The sequence below is a fragment of the Pleurodeles waltl genome, chromosome 8 (genome assembly GCF_031143425.1).
Source record: "Pleurodeles waltl isolate 20211129_DDA chromosome 8, aPleWal1.hap1.20221129, whole genome shotgun sequence".
Taxonomy (NCBI): Eukaryota; Metazoa; Chordata; class Amphibia; order Caudata; family Salamandridae; genus Pleurodeles; species Pleurodeles waltl.
Genome location: NC_090447.1, coordinates 424,496,876 through 424,515,646, shown reverse-complemented (window position 1 = coordinate 424,515,646; position 18,771 = coordinate 424,496,876). Strand labels below are relative to the sequence as shown.

Genomic DNA, 18,771 nt, shown 5'->3' with positions numbered 1-18,771 from the left:
ACATTGTTTGCTATAATCTAACGTGATACAACCAGCTGAGACATTGCTAAACCGGATGAGACATTTGCTAACTTGATAAGACTTTGATAACCTGATTGACTCTTAAACCCGATTTGAGCTAACTGAAAAAAAAAAAAAAAAAAAAAAAAAAAGGGAGACTGAGTTATTGCCGAACTGAGTTATTGCCGAATTGAGACAAATGCTGCTCACCGATAAGTGACTGGGCTTCTGAAGAAAACTGTGTGAACATTGCGCTCGTTCAGCTTTGTAACTAATTGCTAAATCGTTTCTTTTATAGGTGCTTCTAGCTCTCTGATTCTATACAGATCATGACTAGGTACGCTACACAAAACAGTAGAGTGAAATATTGTAAATATGCGTGTATAGGCTTGATAACTGCATGTGTACTAATAATAATGGCAATAGTGCTTGCAACGCGTGGTAAGGGTGAGAATGAGAAAATTGATGCTTCTACTTCTGCTCCTGTTATTGTCACTGAACTAACCGCATTGAAAAGACTAGAATTAGATGAGAGACACTTGCATGATAAGAAGGAGCTTTCGTATAATGTTTTCTATCGCCTACTAACAGAATATGTTGAGACTATGGATGCGAAAGATTGTTCTGTGTGTACACAGATACCGACATCGGTAACGGAAGGGGTGACTTATCACCACATGCCTCTTACATATGGGATTACATGTAGTATAGTAACTTCTAGATTTTATGGTCAAACTAACATACAGTATTTTTATTCAAATTATGATGTTACCTTTGCATATGTTCCTATAATAACACAGCTAAGCCAGATTGCTAAAGATTGGGATGCTAAAATAATGAGGGAATTTTTCGAACCAATGCAACCTTTTGAAACTGCTCACGCTCATAGGGAAAACCTTACCTGCTCGCTATCTGCAGTAGAAATAAGCTTTTTAGTTCGCACAGATGATAGAAGGGCACAAATGAATGCGAAATTAGAAAAGGAGCTAAGTAAGAGGACTTCAGTAGATAACTATGCTTTTGCCGCAATAAAAACACAAGGGAGAATAGCTTTAGATGCTTGGCATGTAGGGAAATTTTGTATATATCGTGGTGAATCTTATTATGATAACATTTTCGTGGGAGCGGGTGAATGTAAACATACGTTTATCTTTAAGGCCAAATGGACATTCATGTTGAACGGACTTGACCCTGTCATACCAGGTGTATATTACATTTGTGGGCATAATGCCTATTATCGTCTTCCAAAAGGATGGTGGGGGAGATGTTATTTGGGTATAGTGTTCCCAAAGGTTTATCAACTGGATGACCTATCGATGATTCCAAAGACATCTGGATCCCATTGTATCCAGAAAAGAGAGACCGCAGCTGCTGTGGTAGGAGATATATTTGGAGCCATGATTCCTTCATTGGGAGTTGTGTTGAATTCCATCAAAATAAGAAAGTTGTCTACTATAGTGGATAACATGTTGACAAAGTTTTCAGGTGCTATAATCCTGATGGATGCTGAACTTGCAGCAGAAAGAGCTATGACTCTTCAAAACAGGCTTGCCTTAGACATTCTTTTAGCAAAGGATGGCGGCGTTTGCAAAATGCTTGGTGCGCGCCACTGTTGCACGTATATACCAGACAACAGTGTAAAGATTAAAACAATGCTTGCAAATCTGACAAAAGAGAGTGCAGACTTGAAGGAATTGAAAGAACCAGGAGTTTGGGAGAAGGTTGGAAAGGGACTTGCTTCAGTGGGAAATTGGCTTGGTGGCATTTGGAATGGAATATTACTAAAAATAATACAGGGAATACTAATAGTACTAATTTGCATCTTTGGGATTTGGGGAATAAAAAGGGGAATATTAATGATCATGGCAAGAATTAAGAGAAGGAAGGAAGAGAAAATGATGAAAAGAATGGCAGAAGAATACAAAGCAAGAACAAGGGGAACTAAAAGGCAAAGAGAACTGACAGAATTTTAATGGAATAAAATTTGTGGGAATAGTTTGGTGTGATGACAAGTAGTCATCAGAGGAGGGATTGATGACGCAGAAATGAAGGTTTTACATTTATTAGCGCATAAACGTAGTGCTGCAATAATCAAGTGTGACTTTAACCGAACTAATAAAGATTGTACGGGGACAAATGTGCCCTCAGAGTAGTTCGCCAACATTTATAAGCGTGCTTTATAGAACGTGATGTATTAGAATTGTACTAATCTGACATAACCGTAAACGTGTGCTATGATTTGCTTGTTTGAAATGTTTTAACTTAGCATAACTTTAGTGAAGGCTTCGGCCTAGTTGCCTTGTCTCACGATTTAGATGCTCGTGTTTTTCCAATGTGCTAATAAACGTGTATTCTTGCTTGAAGCTGTACTTTTCCAGTGAGATCGGTTCACATGCTTATCTTTAAGGTTTCGTGCCAGCCTGGCATCTTCTTCTTTGCTCCAAGGTCAATCTGCAGGTGCAGACAATGGACGCTCTGAAAGTGAGTTAATTGGTAAAATATGTTGCAACTTACGTTCCCGACTCCAAGGATAATGTATGCCTAGGTAGAAGCTTGTGAACTGTTGTTTTTGATTGGACAATTTGAAGCCAACCTGTGAACCCTCCAATGGAAGACCCTACTGGATTTGAACTGTTGTTTATTTAAGCCTGGTGCACAAGAAGAAAGCAGCCATTACAGCCATTTTGCTATAGACATTGGGCGTTACCAGCCATTTTGACATTTGCCATTGTCCATTACCCGCCATTTGCAGGACATTACAGCCATTACCAGCCATTTTGCCATTTTGCAGAACATTTGCCATTACTCGAACATTATTGCCCCTTGCAGACATTATGGCTCATTTTGCTGACTTCGTCATTTTGCCGTCGTCTAGAGACTTTAAGTAATTCTCGCCCTAGAGACTTTAACTTTGATTTGCCCCTTTGCATGAAGTAGTTTTGTCCTTTTACCTTGCCGCTGTGAGGCAACTGCCCCGTCCACCCTGCCCCTTTGCCCCCGTCCCATGCTGATCGAAACCGGTACCTGTGAGACGAAGACTTCCTTGAATGCTGATTGAATTTGGTAAATATGAAAGGAAATTGTACAATTGCATTGTGTTTTCTTTTTAGGTAACCAACTGCTGATTTTTGATAAGAGCCCTAGTTAGGAGTTTTCTAAATTAATGTTGCTAAATTGTTTTTGCATGAAGTCCCACATGCAGATGCCAATTTGAGGTTAGATGAGGATTCATTGTTGCACGATGCAATTTGAGACCTTGTTATGCTGACTAATGTATGTAATTAGCCCATTACAGATTATAGTTTTAGTGGTTTGTGTTGCTATCATCGAATGCATTGTTATTCAAATGCTGCATAGATTGCATCTTTTGCGCCGTTATGGACAGCTATTAATGTTCATTTACATATATCATTTGGTGTTGAGACACATTTATATCGTGCTAGCTTTGTTAATATAGGGAAATAAATTCATTAACTTTGAATAAACTGGTGTGGTTATTCATGGCCGAAAGGTCATGGTTCGCCGAAATGTTTTCTGGATTAATTGTGAAGTGTTATGTTGATCAAGGCATTGCTTATGTTCGTTATTGATTATTGATTTGATTAAATTGATTACTCTCGGGTGAAGAGAGCCCCACTTGGTCAAAAGATTCATCGACCCAAGAGCGTCCAGATACAGGTAATTTATTAGGTACGGAACGCTCTATCAATAGTAATTAATTCGAACCTTGCAGACAAGCTTTTGTAGATAAGAAATGTGTGTTTATACCAAGCCTTAGCCAAAGGAAGATAGGAACTGCACCATAATTTGTGTTTTTTTTGTGCTAAAACCAGCTCTTCTGAGAACCAGCGAGAAAAGGGAGTGGCTTAGTGGGGATTACACGTTTTAAAAGGAAGTGTATTATCAAGTGCAGTTTCAACCTATAAATTCATTATATAAAAGGCTGAATTAAAGTCGCCAGGGACAATGGTATGAGTGCTGTCCAGGATATGTGAAAGTTTGCAGGGACCATGGTTGAATTAAGATCGATTAGGGGACCCAGAGAAAAAAGTGTAAAGTGCACAAGGGGACAGACAGATCACATTGTATATGAAAGAAAATAGCACTATGGCAATTCCAAGAATGGAGAAAGATGTACCAAGGGCTAAAATGCAAATAGTTGGTCAGGAGTATGACCAATACCATTCATAACCACTGTCTGGGAGTGCCCCCATAGCCAAATACTGGGCCACCATCACTGATGAAAGAGAATTATCCTTAATGTGGCCATCACTACGACACTGCAATTAATCCTACTGTAAGTTCCATATGATGCTGACCTCATGCAAGTTCACCTCCTGTTATCAATTAGGATTTATGCTAGTGAAGAGGGGAATTACTATTTTGCGGGGTAGCCCACAACTGCCAACAAAAGACAATGGCTTGTAGGCATGGATACGTGAATGGAGGCAGAAACAGTGACTTATATTAGCAGAGGATGCACTAAAAATGTTGATAAAGTGTGGTGCAGATGGGGGGAGCACTATGGTTTGGGATGGGAGGGGGAAGAAGCAGTATTTTAAAGTTTACTACTGGTGGGTTATCATGGGGGACAGTGATTCTGTGCAGGTGGACAATGATGGGGTGGCCAGCCAAGACTGTACTGTCTCTTTGCAGATGGGTTGCATTGAGGGGCGTGTGCACTATGGTAAATATGTTGTAAAAAGGGGATGTATGCTTTTTCGTATAGATGTTGCATGATTTTTTACTGTAAAAACCAATATAAAACTATTTATTAAATTTAAAAAAAAGAGGAAAACCCTTGTTCTGTCGCCCAGATAAACTCAAGGTATAGATGTCTATAGGACTAAAAATTATACATTCCCGCTTGAAGCTGTCAAACCTAAAAACAGATTCAGCCTGTATGATTCCACCATATCCACTTAAAGAACTCCCTCCCTTATCAAGAGTGTGTAGATACAATGATCTGCCTAGAAGATCTAGATAAGCTGAAATAATTTGCCTCTTTAACTTGGTAGTTCTTTTACACTTTCAATTTAGACCTGGACAATACTTCTGATATGTCTGCTTCTCAACTTAAAAACGGTTGTTCTATCTTTGAATTGCAACAACTAGTTTACGCGCCTGCATGCTATGCTGGTAACACTCTTTTTTTGTTACATAGTATAGCTAAATAGACCCATCTGGGTGGGCAAACTTCTTTGTCAAGTGTAAAAAGGGTCACATTGCCCATTTACCCACCTCATGCCATGACAAATCCTCTTTTGTCTGGCACTCAGGTTCTCATGCCTGAGTGTGTCCTGCTTTGTCTGTGACTCTAGTTGACCAAATAATGCAACTTCAGATGAACAGTATAATTAAAAAACAGAGCTTTCTGGACTTGCCATACTATTTGCAGAGGGTTAAGAGGGTACATATGAGCATTAAATATGTAGCCATTAGAAGGGAAAAAGTCCTGAAACAAATTTAGCAGCCAGAAAAGTAAGGAACACAGAAGCACCCCTTTGAACCAGACAGCTCCCCTGCAATAGATTAATGTTAATCAGTATCCCTTTCAGTTCCCTTGGGAACCAAGAGAGATTTCTTGAAGTTAGGGGTGATTTTGGGCCATATGTATGAAGAGTCTCTTTGCAAAAAGTGGTCAAAAATTACACACTGACTTTTTGTGAACGGACCCTAATTTTACAAAGTGGCCTGCTTGTATTCCTTAAAGGAACTGGTGCTGATGAACAAAAACAATCATTTGTAATGCAATAGGTCTCGCATTTGCTTGCGTTAGAGCTATTGGAATTGTAAATTCATAACTGCACTTATGCAACCACATTGTTAGCCCCAAGAGAGCATAACCCCATAGAACAAAAACAGGAGAAAATAATGCAGTGTAGCCATATACTTAACCCCTAGAGAGTGATTTTAGGGCTAGCAGACCTACTGCAATGACATTACAAACAAGGCATTTAAAACAAAACTTCTCTTTGCTGTAAACCAAAAGTTCTAGCCATGAGAAAGCTTACAAAACACTGACTGGTGGGAGGAGCTATTATTTTGGGGTCCCCACCAACATAGTGTGGGGACCCATAAATGACTTAAACAGAAAGAGTGTGTCATGCTGAACGTTTTGGTGGTGGTCCCATTGTCCTAGGACAACCACAGGCTGGGCACATATTTTGCAAAAAAGAATGCTTGCAAAGCATTATGGGGTGATTTTTCCAGAATGCAGTGAATATTGTAGTATCGGTTCTCCCGCTGTGCTGGGAGACCCGCTTTTGCTTTGAGGATTTCTGTTTTACGTAAAGCATTTACCAATTTGAGGTCTTTTTAAGGGGAGAGCCACAAAAAATTACTCTGATTAGGTAACTGTGAACAATGTTCCCAGCTCTCCAATACCGCTGATCGAGTTCACGCTGTTGTGCCTGTTCGCGCTGTGAGAGCCACGGCCACCATGCAGCACGAAGGGGAGAGACAAAAAAATTGTTCGCCCACGCTGACGTGTATTGGCAATCGTGCAATAATCCATGTTACAGGGGCAGGCAGCAATATGTTACAAAAACAGCCTCAAGGCAGGACAAACGTGAAGCATTTACCAATGACATCAAGTGATTTTTGAAAGTCCAGGAATGGAGAAAGTGCGAATGGCATGGTTAAAAGCCCACAATACTTACAACAGGTCAAAGCCCTTGCACGCTCCACCTAAAAAGAAATCTTTCCATTTAGAAAACCCATCAGAGGACTCCGAATGCAAACATGATTCCCATTTGGGAATCAGTTTCCACCCACTTTGAGGTTTCGGAAACTGATCAACGGTTTGTGACCAGAACTATATTATTGATGCAAGGTATATCAAATAGCATTATGCAAAGGACGCCCATTCAAGCAACCAAATTGTGATTCGGTATGGGTCGCAAAACTCATTTTATGAGTCAGAAAACATTTTCAGACTTGTAAAATCAGATTTGTAAGTTTAAAAAGGCATGCAGAGGTTGCACATCCAGAAATTTTGCAAATCGAGGGGGTTTGAGAACACAAAAACCTTTGTACATCTGGCCCTTGGTGCAGTACTACTGGTTGGCAGTATCATCTGGGTTAATAACAAGTCATTGAAGTTGTGGCGAATTTAGTGAATCAACCACCACATTGTAGAAGTTGCTCTGCAGTATAAATATGTGTGTATGACAGTGTAGATTCCAACTATCGTTTGCACTTTCCTGGTCTAATTTTGAAATGTGTGGTTGGAGAAACGGTGTGGGTAGGTGGAACAGAGATAAATACACTGGTGTAGATTGCTATAAATTCCTGCTCCTATGTTTGAATCTGCCAGGCACACTGTTCTGGTATAGTACATGGTGTTGGGTATATTGTGTATTGAGTGGATGCCGCCTAATGAACCCTTTATTGGGCTGTCCATCTAATGCAGAAAGAAGGGTATCCAGACATCCATAATGGGCAATGCTATCCCTTCCTGATTTAGCTAGTTCTGGTGTTTGAGAAATATGTTTCTTTCTGTGAGTGAAAAGGGAGGCTTTTCCACTGCATCCTGGACTTCCACAGCCTTGACTGGTATTTAAAGTTCAATGTAATGTGCATGTTGTCCAAAACCCTGCTTTCAGCATTTATGCCATGCAAGTCCCACATGTTGAGACAAATTAAATGACATGCATTCTATATTAGATTTTAGTTCCAGCAATGCTTTTATTAAAATATGTTTTTCCTTTAAGAAATGCACAAAAGCTGCTAGTTTTGTTATGTTGCCCATCACCGTAGTGCATCTCAGATACACAACTTCGTCATTTTCTCCTCAAAGTGTGAGAGCAGCTAAAACTGTGGGAGCAGTAGCGGAAATTACCCTCACATACAAAGATGGTTTTGTGCATGCTGCAACAGTGCAAGCTTCCCTAAGACACATGACAGGTACAGCGTAATGAACAGAGGAGCAACTCAGTCAGCTGTCAGATACGTGCTGTACTATCTACCCTCAGTATGAGTTGATTTAAGCAATTTTTACCCAGCAGCAGTCGTGGCTCGCTGGTGTTACAGGGGGTGGGGCGGTGAACGGGGGAGGGAATAGTAACACAATTAAAAAAAATAAAAAACACTTACCTGCACGCCGTTCTCTGCCGCTGCTCCTCCGTCTCCTCAGCAGGCTGCAGGCACAGACTCCCAGCATGCCCTGCGGCCAATCCTGATGCTGCTCAGTGTAGCATTGGGACTGGCTGGGAGCAGCCTGGGCACTCCCAGGCAAACTGGGAGCCTCTGTCAGCTCTCTCCGGGTTGGAGAGAGCCTACTGCATATGTGTGTTTGACTGGCCCGAGACGGCCGGCCAATCACATGCGCACTGAGGGGAGTGCACAGTGCACTCCCCTCGTCCCTGTCATCCCCAATGCACCGCTCTGTTAACAATTAAAAGATTTAACAATGTAAGGTTATTATTCTTACATTGTTAAAGGATTTGCAGCAGTTGCTGCTGGCATGGGGCGATGCTCTTCCGCCACTGCCCAGCAGGCTGTCCTCACTCAAGGAGCAGGATTACACGTAGAGGCATAGCTTTGGGGGAGGGGAGTGTTGTTTGGGGGTGCAGGGTGTTACACCACCCCAATACATGTATTTTGTGATAAATAGTTTGGTGCTTTCAATCGAGTACAGTAGTGTCTGTCGGATTTCACCAGGAATTTTCACACAGACAAAAACACAAAAACTTTCTCCCTCTCTCTGTTTGGAATGATGTCAAAAACGTTGGTTATTTCATAAAATGATGCGCTTTCTCTCACCTAGTACCCCTTACCAATCCGCATTCCTCACCCTTTCCACTGCCTCTTAAGGCCCTCTCGTGCGCCTTGCTTGTCGTATAATGTATTTTAACATCCTGTGCCAGTCTGATTGTCGTGAAATGTGAAGCTAACACCCCTCGCCCCCAATCACACTGACCAAGCAACGCCCCTGGTTACAGGGCAAAAAGCCTTAGAAGAGCTAAGCTTTAGCTGACAGCGACGGTGCGGCCTCTTGCTGAAACATTTTGCACTGTGTGAGGTGCAGTCAGCTAGTTTTAAAAGGATGAGTGAAGATACTCCCCCTTTTGATTAACCAAATGCTTGGGTGGAGCTATTTTGTTTCATGGCAAACCGCTTCTGCTTCCCCTTTCAGAAATACTTTTACACAAATTAAAACATGAACGAAATGCAATATAAGATTTTAACAAAGACATTCTCACTCACAATTGACTGAAAAAGTAGCAGAACCTAACATTGTACTGTATTAGCTAATTACTAAAAACTGTAATAGATGGATTTTGTTTCATACATAGCCTTGTCTTTCACATTTGAAAAGTGAAGAAAGAAGTGTTTTTGCAAACAGCCAAATTAGTGAAAAATAATTTTGCACCCTATGTGCCTCTGTTCCCTAATACAGAAGAAGCAAAAAATTGTGCAAGTGGAATTACCAGTGACTCTTTTGTTATGTGGTAGAGGGTCTTAAGTACACCGAGATAAATCAACACAACCACCACCTTCCACCACAAGAAATCAACATAAGCAAGTATTGGAAACTGCAATAGGTTTGGAAATTGTATCGCAAGTAGGACAGGTTTGTGCACACCGTACAAACGTCAAACTTACTGTAATAAAGCATAGACAAAATCGTCTTAAAAATGGATGCACCAGAGAATAAAGCATCAATTTTCAGATGCTTTTGTCAGTGTTTGCTTCCCTTTGGTATCGGGCTGTTCATTTATCGCATGGAAATAGTTCCTCATTCATTCCAATTTAAGTCTAAAGATCTATCCAAACAGCGACAGAAAAATGGTAAATACTAAAATAATCCTGTGGGAAGATCCAAGATATGATTGATAATGTCTCAGACTAATGGCTGAAGGTTACAGGACAAAAGAGGCCAATGGCTAAAGAAGGCTGAACCAAATCTCTACAAAATGAGTGTAGGATACAATATTCTTGCCATAAACGGTACAAGCAGCATTACACGTCAAACCGTAAAATTAAAGACGTAAGAAAAATACCTTGGCAGCCCGAACATTGGATGAAAAAGTTGATGAGGTCCAAAAGTGCTACATCTCTGTCTTCTTTGTATGCGTCAATCCAGTCATCAACCACAGACTAAAACATATCAGAGAAATGCAAAGCATTACATGTTGCTGAGGGGATTACTCAAACTGCAAACAGCTGAACTCTTTGAGTTAGCCGGATTACTTACTGGCAATCTTCATTACTCTAAATCCAAGTCTTTCTCATCACAACCCTTACTCAAATGGAAAACTGAATGAGATTTCCACATGAGCTGGAGGAGTGTCAAACAGCAAGGAACGTTTGTCTTAAAAGGCTAAACAAAATATGGGGATTCACTGTCAAGCTGAGTGGAAACTGCTACAAAAATGAAGAACTTGGTGCACACTGGAGATGAGCTGTAGCGCTCTTTCACAGTAGACTGCCAAAATACTGAGTCCTAAATAATGTCCAATTAAAGTAACCGATCCAGAATGCAGACAACAAAAATATTGTGAAAGTAGGTATATATAGACAAGGACAGATGTATTATATTCGTAACTACACATCTATGTACCTTGTAATAATAATAATGTTTGTATCTTCAAAATGCACAGATGCAGAGTTAAGAATAGTAAATCTATACTTACCTGTATAAATTTACCAGCACAATATTTTGGTAATTAATATGCCAATTGATATTTTTGTAGAGTAATACTTCCGTGGTCCATTTTACCGTAACTTCTTGGAAAATTAAACATATTAACAGATTAGGTCCTCAGCTTTTTAGTATTGACTCAGTGAGGGGTCCCCGGGTTCCAAAAATGATTCACTGGGGGTCCCCGGCTTCCAGTATGATAAAGTGGCGGTTCACAGAAGTCAAAAGGGTAGAAACCACTGCTCTAAGTAAATGTTCAGAGTCAATACAACATAACTGATTTGTACATGGGAAAAGAGCAAGAAATTGACTATTTGTCTGCCACGTTCACAGAATATGGGTGATTGGCGTATTTTAACTGAAACATAATTGGCATAACTGAAATACAGTAACTATGGCAAGGGGTATTTTAACTGAAACATTATTAGCATAACTAAAATACAGTAACAATGGCAAGGACAAACAAAATTAAAATACAATGGCATGTTGATAATGAATATGAAATGATAGCAGCAAAAGACTATGGAGCTATTTCAGTGCAATTCATTTCTCAATTGCTAACTGTTGTGGTCTATTTTTTGTTTCGAAGTCTAATTAGATTGCCTTTGTCATCAGAATGCCAACATGTCATTAAGAATGCTTATAAATGTATCTGTGAAGCAGTTGTTGCTGGGTGCAGGTTCTGCTTGCAGGATGGTGGTACTGCTGTGAACTTATTAAAGTTATTTTGGATAACTATCACAGTTGTGAATGACTTTATTAAGAGTACACTTCAATAACATATACAATTATAGCTGGGCAGGTATCCACAACCATGTTATTTTTTACTGCATGCCAAGTGACATCATATGTAATGACAGCAAAGCTGGGGTTGACTATGTTTGTATTTTATGTAAGTCCTCCACAAAACGTGGCCCAATGCACTAGCTGTAAAGTGAATAGAAGTTACAAAAGTCCAATTACACTATGCCCTCTCCTCACCATTTATTGAGTTTCCATGCCCTACTCAACTCTCACTAAATATATACATAGAAAAGATATTTAGCTCCCTGCCACACTCCTCTCCTTCCATGAGTGCTCCCTTCCATTGAAATCCGTAAAACAAACAGGAGGTGCCCTGCCACAGCCCCATATCTCTCAGGCATCCCCTCCCCTTAACTCTGACATCAAGCTTACTAAAAGCAAGTTCGCGCCTTACCGGATTTAGATCCATGCACCTAATTGGGAGCACAGACCTAATAATGCAATGGAATGAGAGTGGAACATTTTATCCCCTAGTATTTTCCCCATATGATACAATATTTTGCTAAGGAACCCTAGAAAACTTTACAATTTGCACTATTTCTCAGACCTTGTCACTATCAGACCTACACCATGTGTATTCCTCACTCTGTAACTTATTATTCGCTCTCACACAAGTGTAAGGGCCAGTCATTTACCTTAATAAGGAGCCTTGTTTCCAGTGGGGAAGCGCAAAGCCCTACTGCCAGCACGTGTACCCCAGCTGCTTCCCACCCAGCAAGTATCAGCCTCAGAGCTGGTCTGAACAGCACACATGCATCCCTCCCGCTGCATGACAGAGTGACTTCTGCTCTCGTTATGCATGAGAGTGGGTTGCCTCACCAGCGTTTTGGGCCTCACACTGGATCAAAGGGGACAAACTACTGACCCAGCTCTCAGATACTGCTCACGTGGCCTATCCTCTTACTCTCAGGCCTGCCTTTGTCTACCATAGAGTGGAGAACCCTAGTCAAACTTCCTTGTGTCAGCTATTTTATCTTCACAGCTCCAGAAACAAACATTATAGATAACATAGTATTTTAGGCCAAACACACCAAAATAGGATCAGTCACGAAGGTCCAGCTATCCAAAATGGCTTTCCAAGCAGTAATCATCTGCACACCACCCCAACACCTAGCTACACATCCTACGTATGGAGGAATTGCAGGCAACTGAAGGCAGAATTGCACAATGGACAGGGACCAGCTCACCATAGGATAAGGGCGAGAGGAACATCATTAAGCAATGCATCACCCAGGATGATATCACACAGAAGATAACTACAATTGACCTGGAGCAAAAGTTGAGATCAGGAGGAGGAGCTTGGAGACCTTAAGAACCCCTTCATGCCCCATGTAACCAGTTGATATGATGTTTGCTTGGAAATGGACACCACAGCCTCTGCTACAATATACTGCCCTTTATACTCCATCTTCATGGTCACCATTGAGGCAATCAGCCTAAACAAGCCCTGGGATAGGACTGCTGTCACTCTAAGTGAACTCAGCTCTTTCCAAGAGATGAGGAGAAGCTTGGCATCTGTTTCCAAAAGACCTCTCAGATAGAAAAGAGAGGGACCTGCGAAGGGAGAAAAAGTGAGCTAACAGACAAAAAAGTGAGTAAGAGTTCTGGAGTACCATGAAGGAGCAACTGTGAAGGCAATTGCTGCAACAAGTATTTATAAGCCAGATGTCTCTGCCACTGAAACACTCACCACAGTGGAAGGACTTCTTCGATACAAAGAAACAGGAAGTGACGTCCTGATGCAATAAATAAGACAAGGCACAAAACGGAAGTATGGAGGTTGTGTGAATAAGTCACCAGAACTGAAGACATCCTGCAGAGAGGCATAACAATAGAGGATCCACATTTCAACTCATCCAAAACGTGCTCCTTTTGGCCGCAGAGCACCAAGCCCTGCTCTCTCATCACTACAGCTAGAAGAGAAGAAGGTGAACATGCCCAAATTTACAGATGAAGTGAAATAAAAAAGAGAAAAATAACTAGGGCCTGATTTAGATCTCAGATGATGGAATACTCCATCACAAATGTGACGGATATCCCATCTGTCGCATTACAATCTCCATAGAATATAATGGGGTTGTAATTCGGCAGACAGAATATCCGTCACATTTGTAAGGGGGTATTCCATCCACTGAGATCTAAATTAGGCCCTTAATTCTTAAACACAACCCTTCCAAAATGGTGGCACTCCCTATTTGTGCACCCGAGAGACAGTCTCTGTAACCATGCTGAATGTTGTCTAGAGGGAGAAGTAAGAGATCGAGATAAAGGTGGATACCTTCAGTGTTGCTGTACCTCAATCCAAGCCATTAGAGGATAAAGATAATACTTCGCCTCAGTACAAACGATAAATTCAGGGGCAGAGAGTTACAACAGTTCAAGGGGATGAGACAAAAGCTGAATCTGCAGTTTATGTTTTGCTAAGTGTGGCTCAGACAGGAACTATGTGAAAGTGTGATTAACCCAAGTGATCTGCTCTGTAGGCCTACTACTCAGCTGAGCAGTAGGAAAATAACCAAGAGGTCCGCGAGTGGAGCATCTGGAACCTCTGAACACTAAAGACTCGAAGAATAAGAATTCTCAACAGACTGCTGAGGGTTGAAATAGATCAGTCAGGTGCAAACTGCACAAGCATCAGTGATGGAGGAGAAGCCTCAGGAGTCCAAGCCTATGCTGGCGTTCTCACAAAGGTCTTCTTTCCGTCTCGGGTTCAGAAACCGCAAGCACTTTGGTGAGACACCATTACTATTTCCACCACTAGAGGTCAACTAGATCTTTGGACTTGGCAAAGAGTGTAATAGTCAGATTCATACAATCACAAATCAATGACCTAAAACCATAAATAAATCTGGACACCACAAACAATTTCACACTAAATCAAACTGAATAAAGTTTCAAAGCTTTATTACAATCCCAAAATCTATGTCACATATATGGTGCTCAAAACTAAGTTATAAACATACATGAAAACCATTGGCTGTCTAAAACGTCTAAAGAAATTTAGTCTCCTAAAAATCAATATTGTTAAACACTCCAAAATAATGCATTAGATCAGCAAGAACCCAATATGCACATTAATATCAGATTTCAAAGCAGATGATGGTGACATCAGTAAATCATCAAAATACAATTTTAACAGTCAATTGCAGAGCAGGGCCATCCTTCTCTCTAACACGAATTGTGACCTGTAAGTGAGGAAACTGGCTAACGTGTGGGCAAAGCAAAAGAAAGACAAAAATAACTTTAAAAATCATCTAACTAGGGCAACTCACTGTAAAAATATGCTGGTGTAATTATCTAAGCTGAAAAAGAAACAAGAAACCACATTTAACTGGGACAGCAGTCAGAAATGCTTCATTAAATAAAACGCTCACCTTCTCCCGACATCAATGGACAATAGCATCAGGACAGTACAGAACATGGGGCAATATATAGTATAGGATAGTATAGGATGGATAGTATAGGATAGTACAGAATATAGGGCAAGTTAGCTGTTCAGAATTAATTGGGAGTATTAATACTGAACATCATTAACAAATAGGGCGATTAGAAAGTATGACTTTAATATTCAGAAATTTGGTAAGAGCTAAAGGGATTCAGAAGAAGCAGAGAGCAACTGGGCATCACCTGTGCATCAAGACTGGTTTTAGCAGCGTTCTAGGAGGACTAACTCAAAGTTTCAAAGTCTCTCCCTAATTAGAAATATCCATGAACCTTTGATTGGTCCTCTAGGTGGGCTCATCTCACGCACAAGATTCGGTGCCCAAAGGTTGTCGCTGGCACAATAAAGTCTGCAACTATTCCAAATTTTCTCAGCAAAAGTGCACTGGCATTTCAATTATTTCATACAGATCTGAGAAAATATTACATTTCTAGTTGTTTGTTACTGCAGAAGTCTTTCTCACGGTGCACAGGATGGACTAAACAATTCTCACATATAGTTTATTAAAATTTCCTGACTTGTTCGACAGCTAGAACATATACAGTTACATAGTTAACACTGAAACATGTTCTTCACCTTCAATACAATAGGACATTCAACATCAGGTCAGCAACCTAGGGAAAGAATTCAGGTCATAGGGGACCGAATAAGCAACTTATTTTCCTCTACGGAATCCTTCAGGCCTAGTCAAGCTAAAAAAAACTACATACACATTAAAACAATTAATACATATAAATCCTATTGCACACCTTACAATTAAATCATATATGCAAAGCACATTATTTTATTGCAAAGATTATTGACAACATATTTAGAACACAATTTAAATGTGCATTTATTTTTCTGCATGCTTGAAAATCCATTTTAATAAATCATTTAATTCAATATAAGTACGATTAACTCATATTCATTTAATACTCATAATATACTTAATTTCTACAGTTTCTTCTTAAATACAATACTTTCCATGTTAATTCTAATTAACAATTTTCTCAAATATAAAGGCACAGCATCTTTCATGTCAAACGTTAGGTCAAATACAAATGACAGCCACATTTTGCACATTTTACATTTCCATGTATTTTTTTCTGTAAGGCCTTAAATAAAGATTTGCAGGTCGTCATATGCTAACATCTATGCCACTAATGTATTAGTAAAATTTGATCTCTATCACCTATATCAGAAAGACTAGTAGGACATAAAATACATAAGCCATCAAACGCAAAGAATGACAATGCCTAGTTGGATTGGACAGTAGCTCACCAGTCACAATCATCTTCAAGACCTTCACCAAGAAATGTCTATCAGCTGCAGCAACAGTGGCTGGAACAGCAACCCATATTCAGCACAGAAGATACACCCCACAACTATCTAGCATAAAGGAAGATTTGTCTTTGGCAGCACAAAAAATTCACTGCTGTTCATCAGAAGCTAACTACAAAGGTACTTATCAGCCCCTGGAAAGTAACAAAGGGCGAAGCACAACATCTACTGAAATGTTTTCCTCCTTGTTCGTCAAGCTCACCAACATGTACAGAGAACTGAACTGAGCAGACTATGCCAGGAACCTGGTGAGGCACCTTCTGTGCTAGCAAGAAAACTTCTGGAAGGAGGTGAAGGGAATGGCAACAAAGTAAGCACAAGTGGGTAAAGGCAGCCTGTCCAAGGGAAAGCAAGTCCCCACTTTTGCTGGGGTATGCCAGATGTTAAATGGAGCAGAGTTTGCTATGTGAAGTTCTTAACTCAAGCACTCAAGCCACTCGGCCAAAAACCCTAAGCCTGCAATCTTTAAGAAAAGACTGAAGGTAGTCCCTGATAAGTGGTCAAATGGCCACAGTTTATTTACATACAAAGAAGTACATGACCTACTCGCAGACAGGGAAAGCCACTTCAATATAGCAAAAATGGCAATAATCAATCGTCCAAGATCAGGCAAAGCTGAAGTCTCTTGAGTTTTTCTGGTTTTCGGATGACCACATTGTTAGATGGAAGACTTAACTAATTACCGTTGTTCAGTTTTCTTAACGAGCCACCAACTCCACATAACACATGACCACTGAGTAGTAGGTGGAAAAACATCCACAAATCGGAAGCATCAGAAATAAGTGGGAGTTGATTGTGTTGCCAGACCTCATTGTTAGCACTATTGTGTGCTGATTTGACTGTACCTGCTGTCCCTGAAATACTATTAATGGACATAAGATATTCCACAGTGACAACCAATGTCATTTGAAATTGTAATTACATGATAGCCACAGTCTGATAGCATCCTGAAATAGATGCCCATGCTTTAGTAACATGACTGTGATATAATACTATTGTAAAGTTGGGAAAACACTTTAATAAAATGTATTTACAATAAAGGATTGAACATGGATATGCCTCATGGAAGATCCGTTCTCATCATCGAGGCTGCAACAAAAGCAAGACAGCTGCAGTACAGGAAACACCAGCAACACACAAAACATTTGTCACATGTGACCTACATTTCAGGAGGAGGCGCCGTATTAATAATACTATTATTTTACATATTACGACTGTCAGTGGAGCATACGTAGCTTGTAAAAAGGCCCAAGATATTTTTTGTGGTGAGATGATGGATGAGGTCGAGGTTTAAGCACACTAGTTGCTAAGAGTCACACCACTCACACACTTCCATAATCATGGTGCAGGTCACAATTGAACCGAGAGCTATCTTGCATTTAGCCATAGTAGAGTCAAAGCTGCAAGCCACCTGACCTTTTTAGGTATGTTACACTCATGACCCCAAGACTGCCACCACAGGGAAGGGTGGGAGTTCCCTACCAATAATTTTCGACAACATGGAGACCACCTAAAACCAAAAGGACTGCATGACAGGACAGGACCGGGTAAATATATGAAATCAGACAGTCCCTGGCTGTGACTGTATAATTGGGGGTTAGCCCCCGTTGCTCTTCCGCTCTTGCTATAAATTGATTTTCTGTGCTTGGTTGTGGAAGTAGTTTGAAGTCTTTGCATAAGCGCTATTTAAAAAGTACAAATACGCTCTTTAAAAACCCTTTCCTAAGCTCTGTATTTTTGTATCTTCCCTGCCACACATTGAAAACTGAGAATCTACTTACTCACGAAACTACAGCAAGACAAATCCTTTGTAAGCATAGGGTCAATATATAATTAGTGGGAACATTGGCTCAAGCATACACATGAGCTTGCCATGCCTTTTTCAAACTTAACAACACAATCAGTGATTTCTAGGTTAAAATTTCAAGTGTGGAGACTATACCCAAAAAGACCTGTAAAGTGGAAACCCTACTTGTAAGCATGCATGTGCTTCCATAAAAGCAGCAATATGCACATTTGTGCAAAAGAGTCAGGCTCTGGGGATGGTCTAACTTCCATGGCAGACAATCTCTTTATTGTAAGAGGGTCAACCGCCACTGCTGACACAAACTGACACATTTTAATTAGTTTATCCCAGCTGGGTAAACATTTTTAGAACCCATAAACCGGGAAGCAGTAACTCTTGTTATTTACAGTGCTATGAAATGGCAAAGCTGCAGAAGCAAGCACTATATAAACAAGAATCGTTAAAGCCAAAAGGTCCAAGTTGAATGTGTCAAAAGAGGAGCTCCCTCCTGTGTGCCACTCCTGTGGCTTTCAGAAGGGATCCAGCAGGAGTGGACAAAGAAAGCTATAGTTGTAAAGTAGTCCTTCATGAAGGTCAAAGCAAGCACTTGAATGGAGGACGAATACACTCAAAGAGCCAGGTTGGGTGAGTCAACGAAGCCACTACTACATCAGGTCGTCCCCAACCTGGGAAATAATCTGAGTGGGGGAGAAAAGGTCTCCCCTAGCAACCATCTTACATTGATGTCATGGAATTTAGCCGGAATTA

The 18,771-nt window shown here is 40.5% G+C and overlaps 1 protein-coding gene across 1 annotated transcript in view; it reads right to left on the bottom strand.

Moving 5' to 3' along the window:
- LOC138250008 (cohesin subunit SA-2-like) overlaps positions 1–18,771 on the bottom strand; it is a 434,120-nt gene that overhangs the window by 284,838 nt on the left and 130,511 nt on the right. The window contains exon 4 of the mRNA XM_069204310.1: positions 10,008–10,104. Coding sequence (XP_069060411.1) covers positions 10,008–10,104 — 97 coding nt within the window. The remainder of the gene's footprint in view (positions 1–10,007; positions 10,105–18,771) is intronic.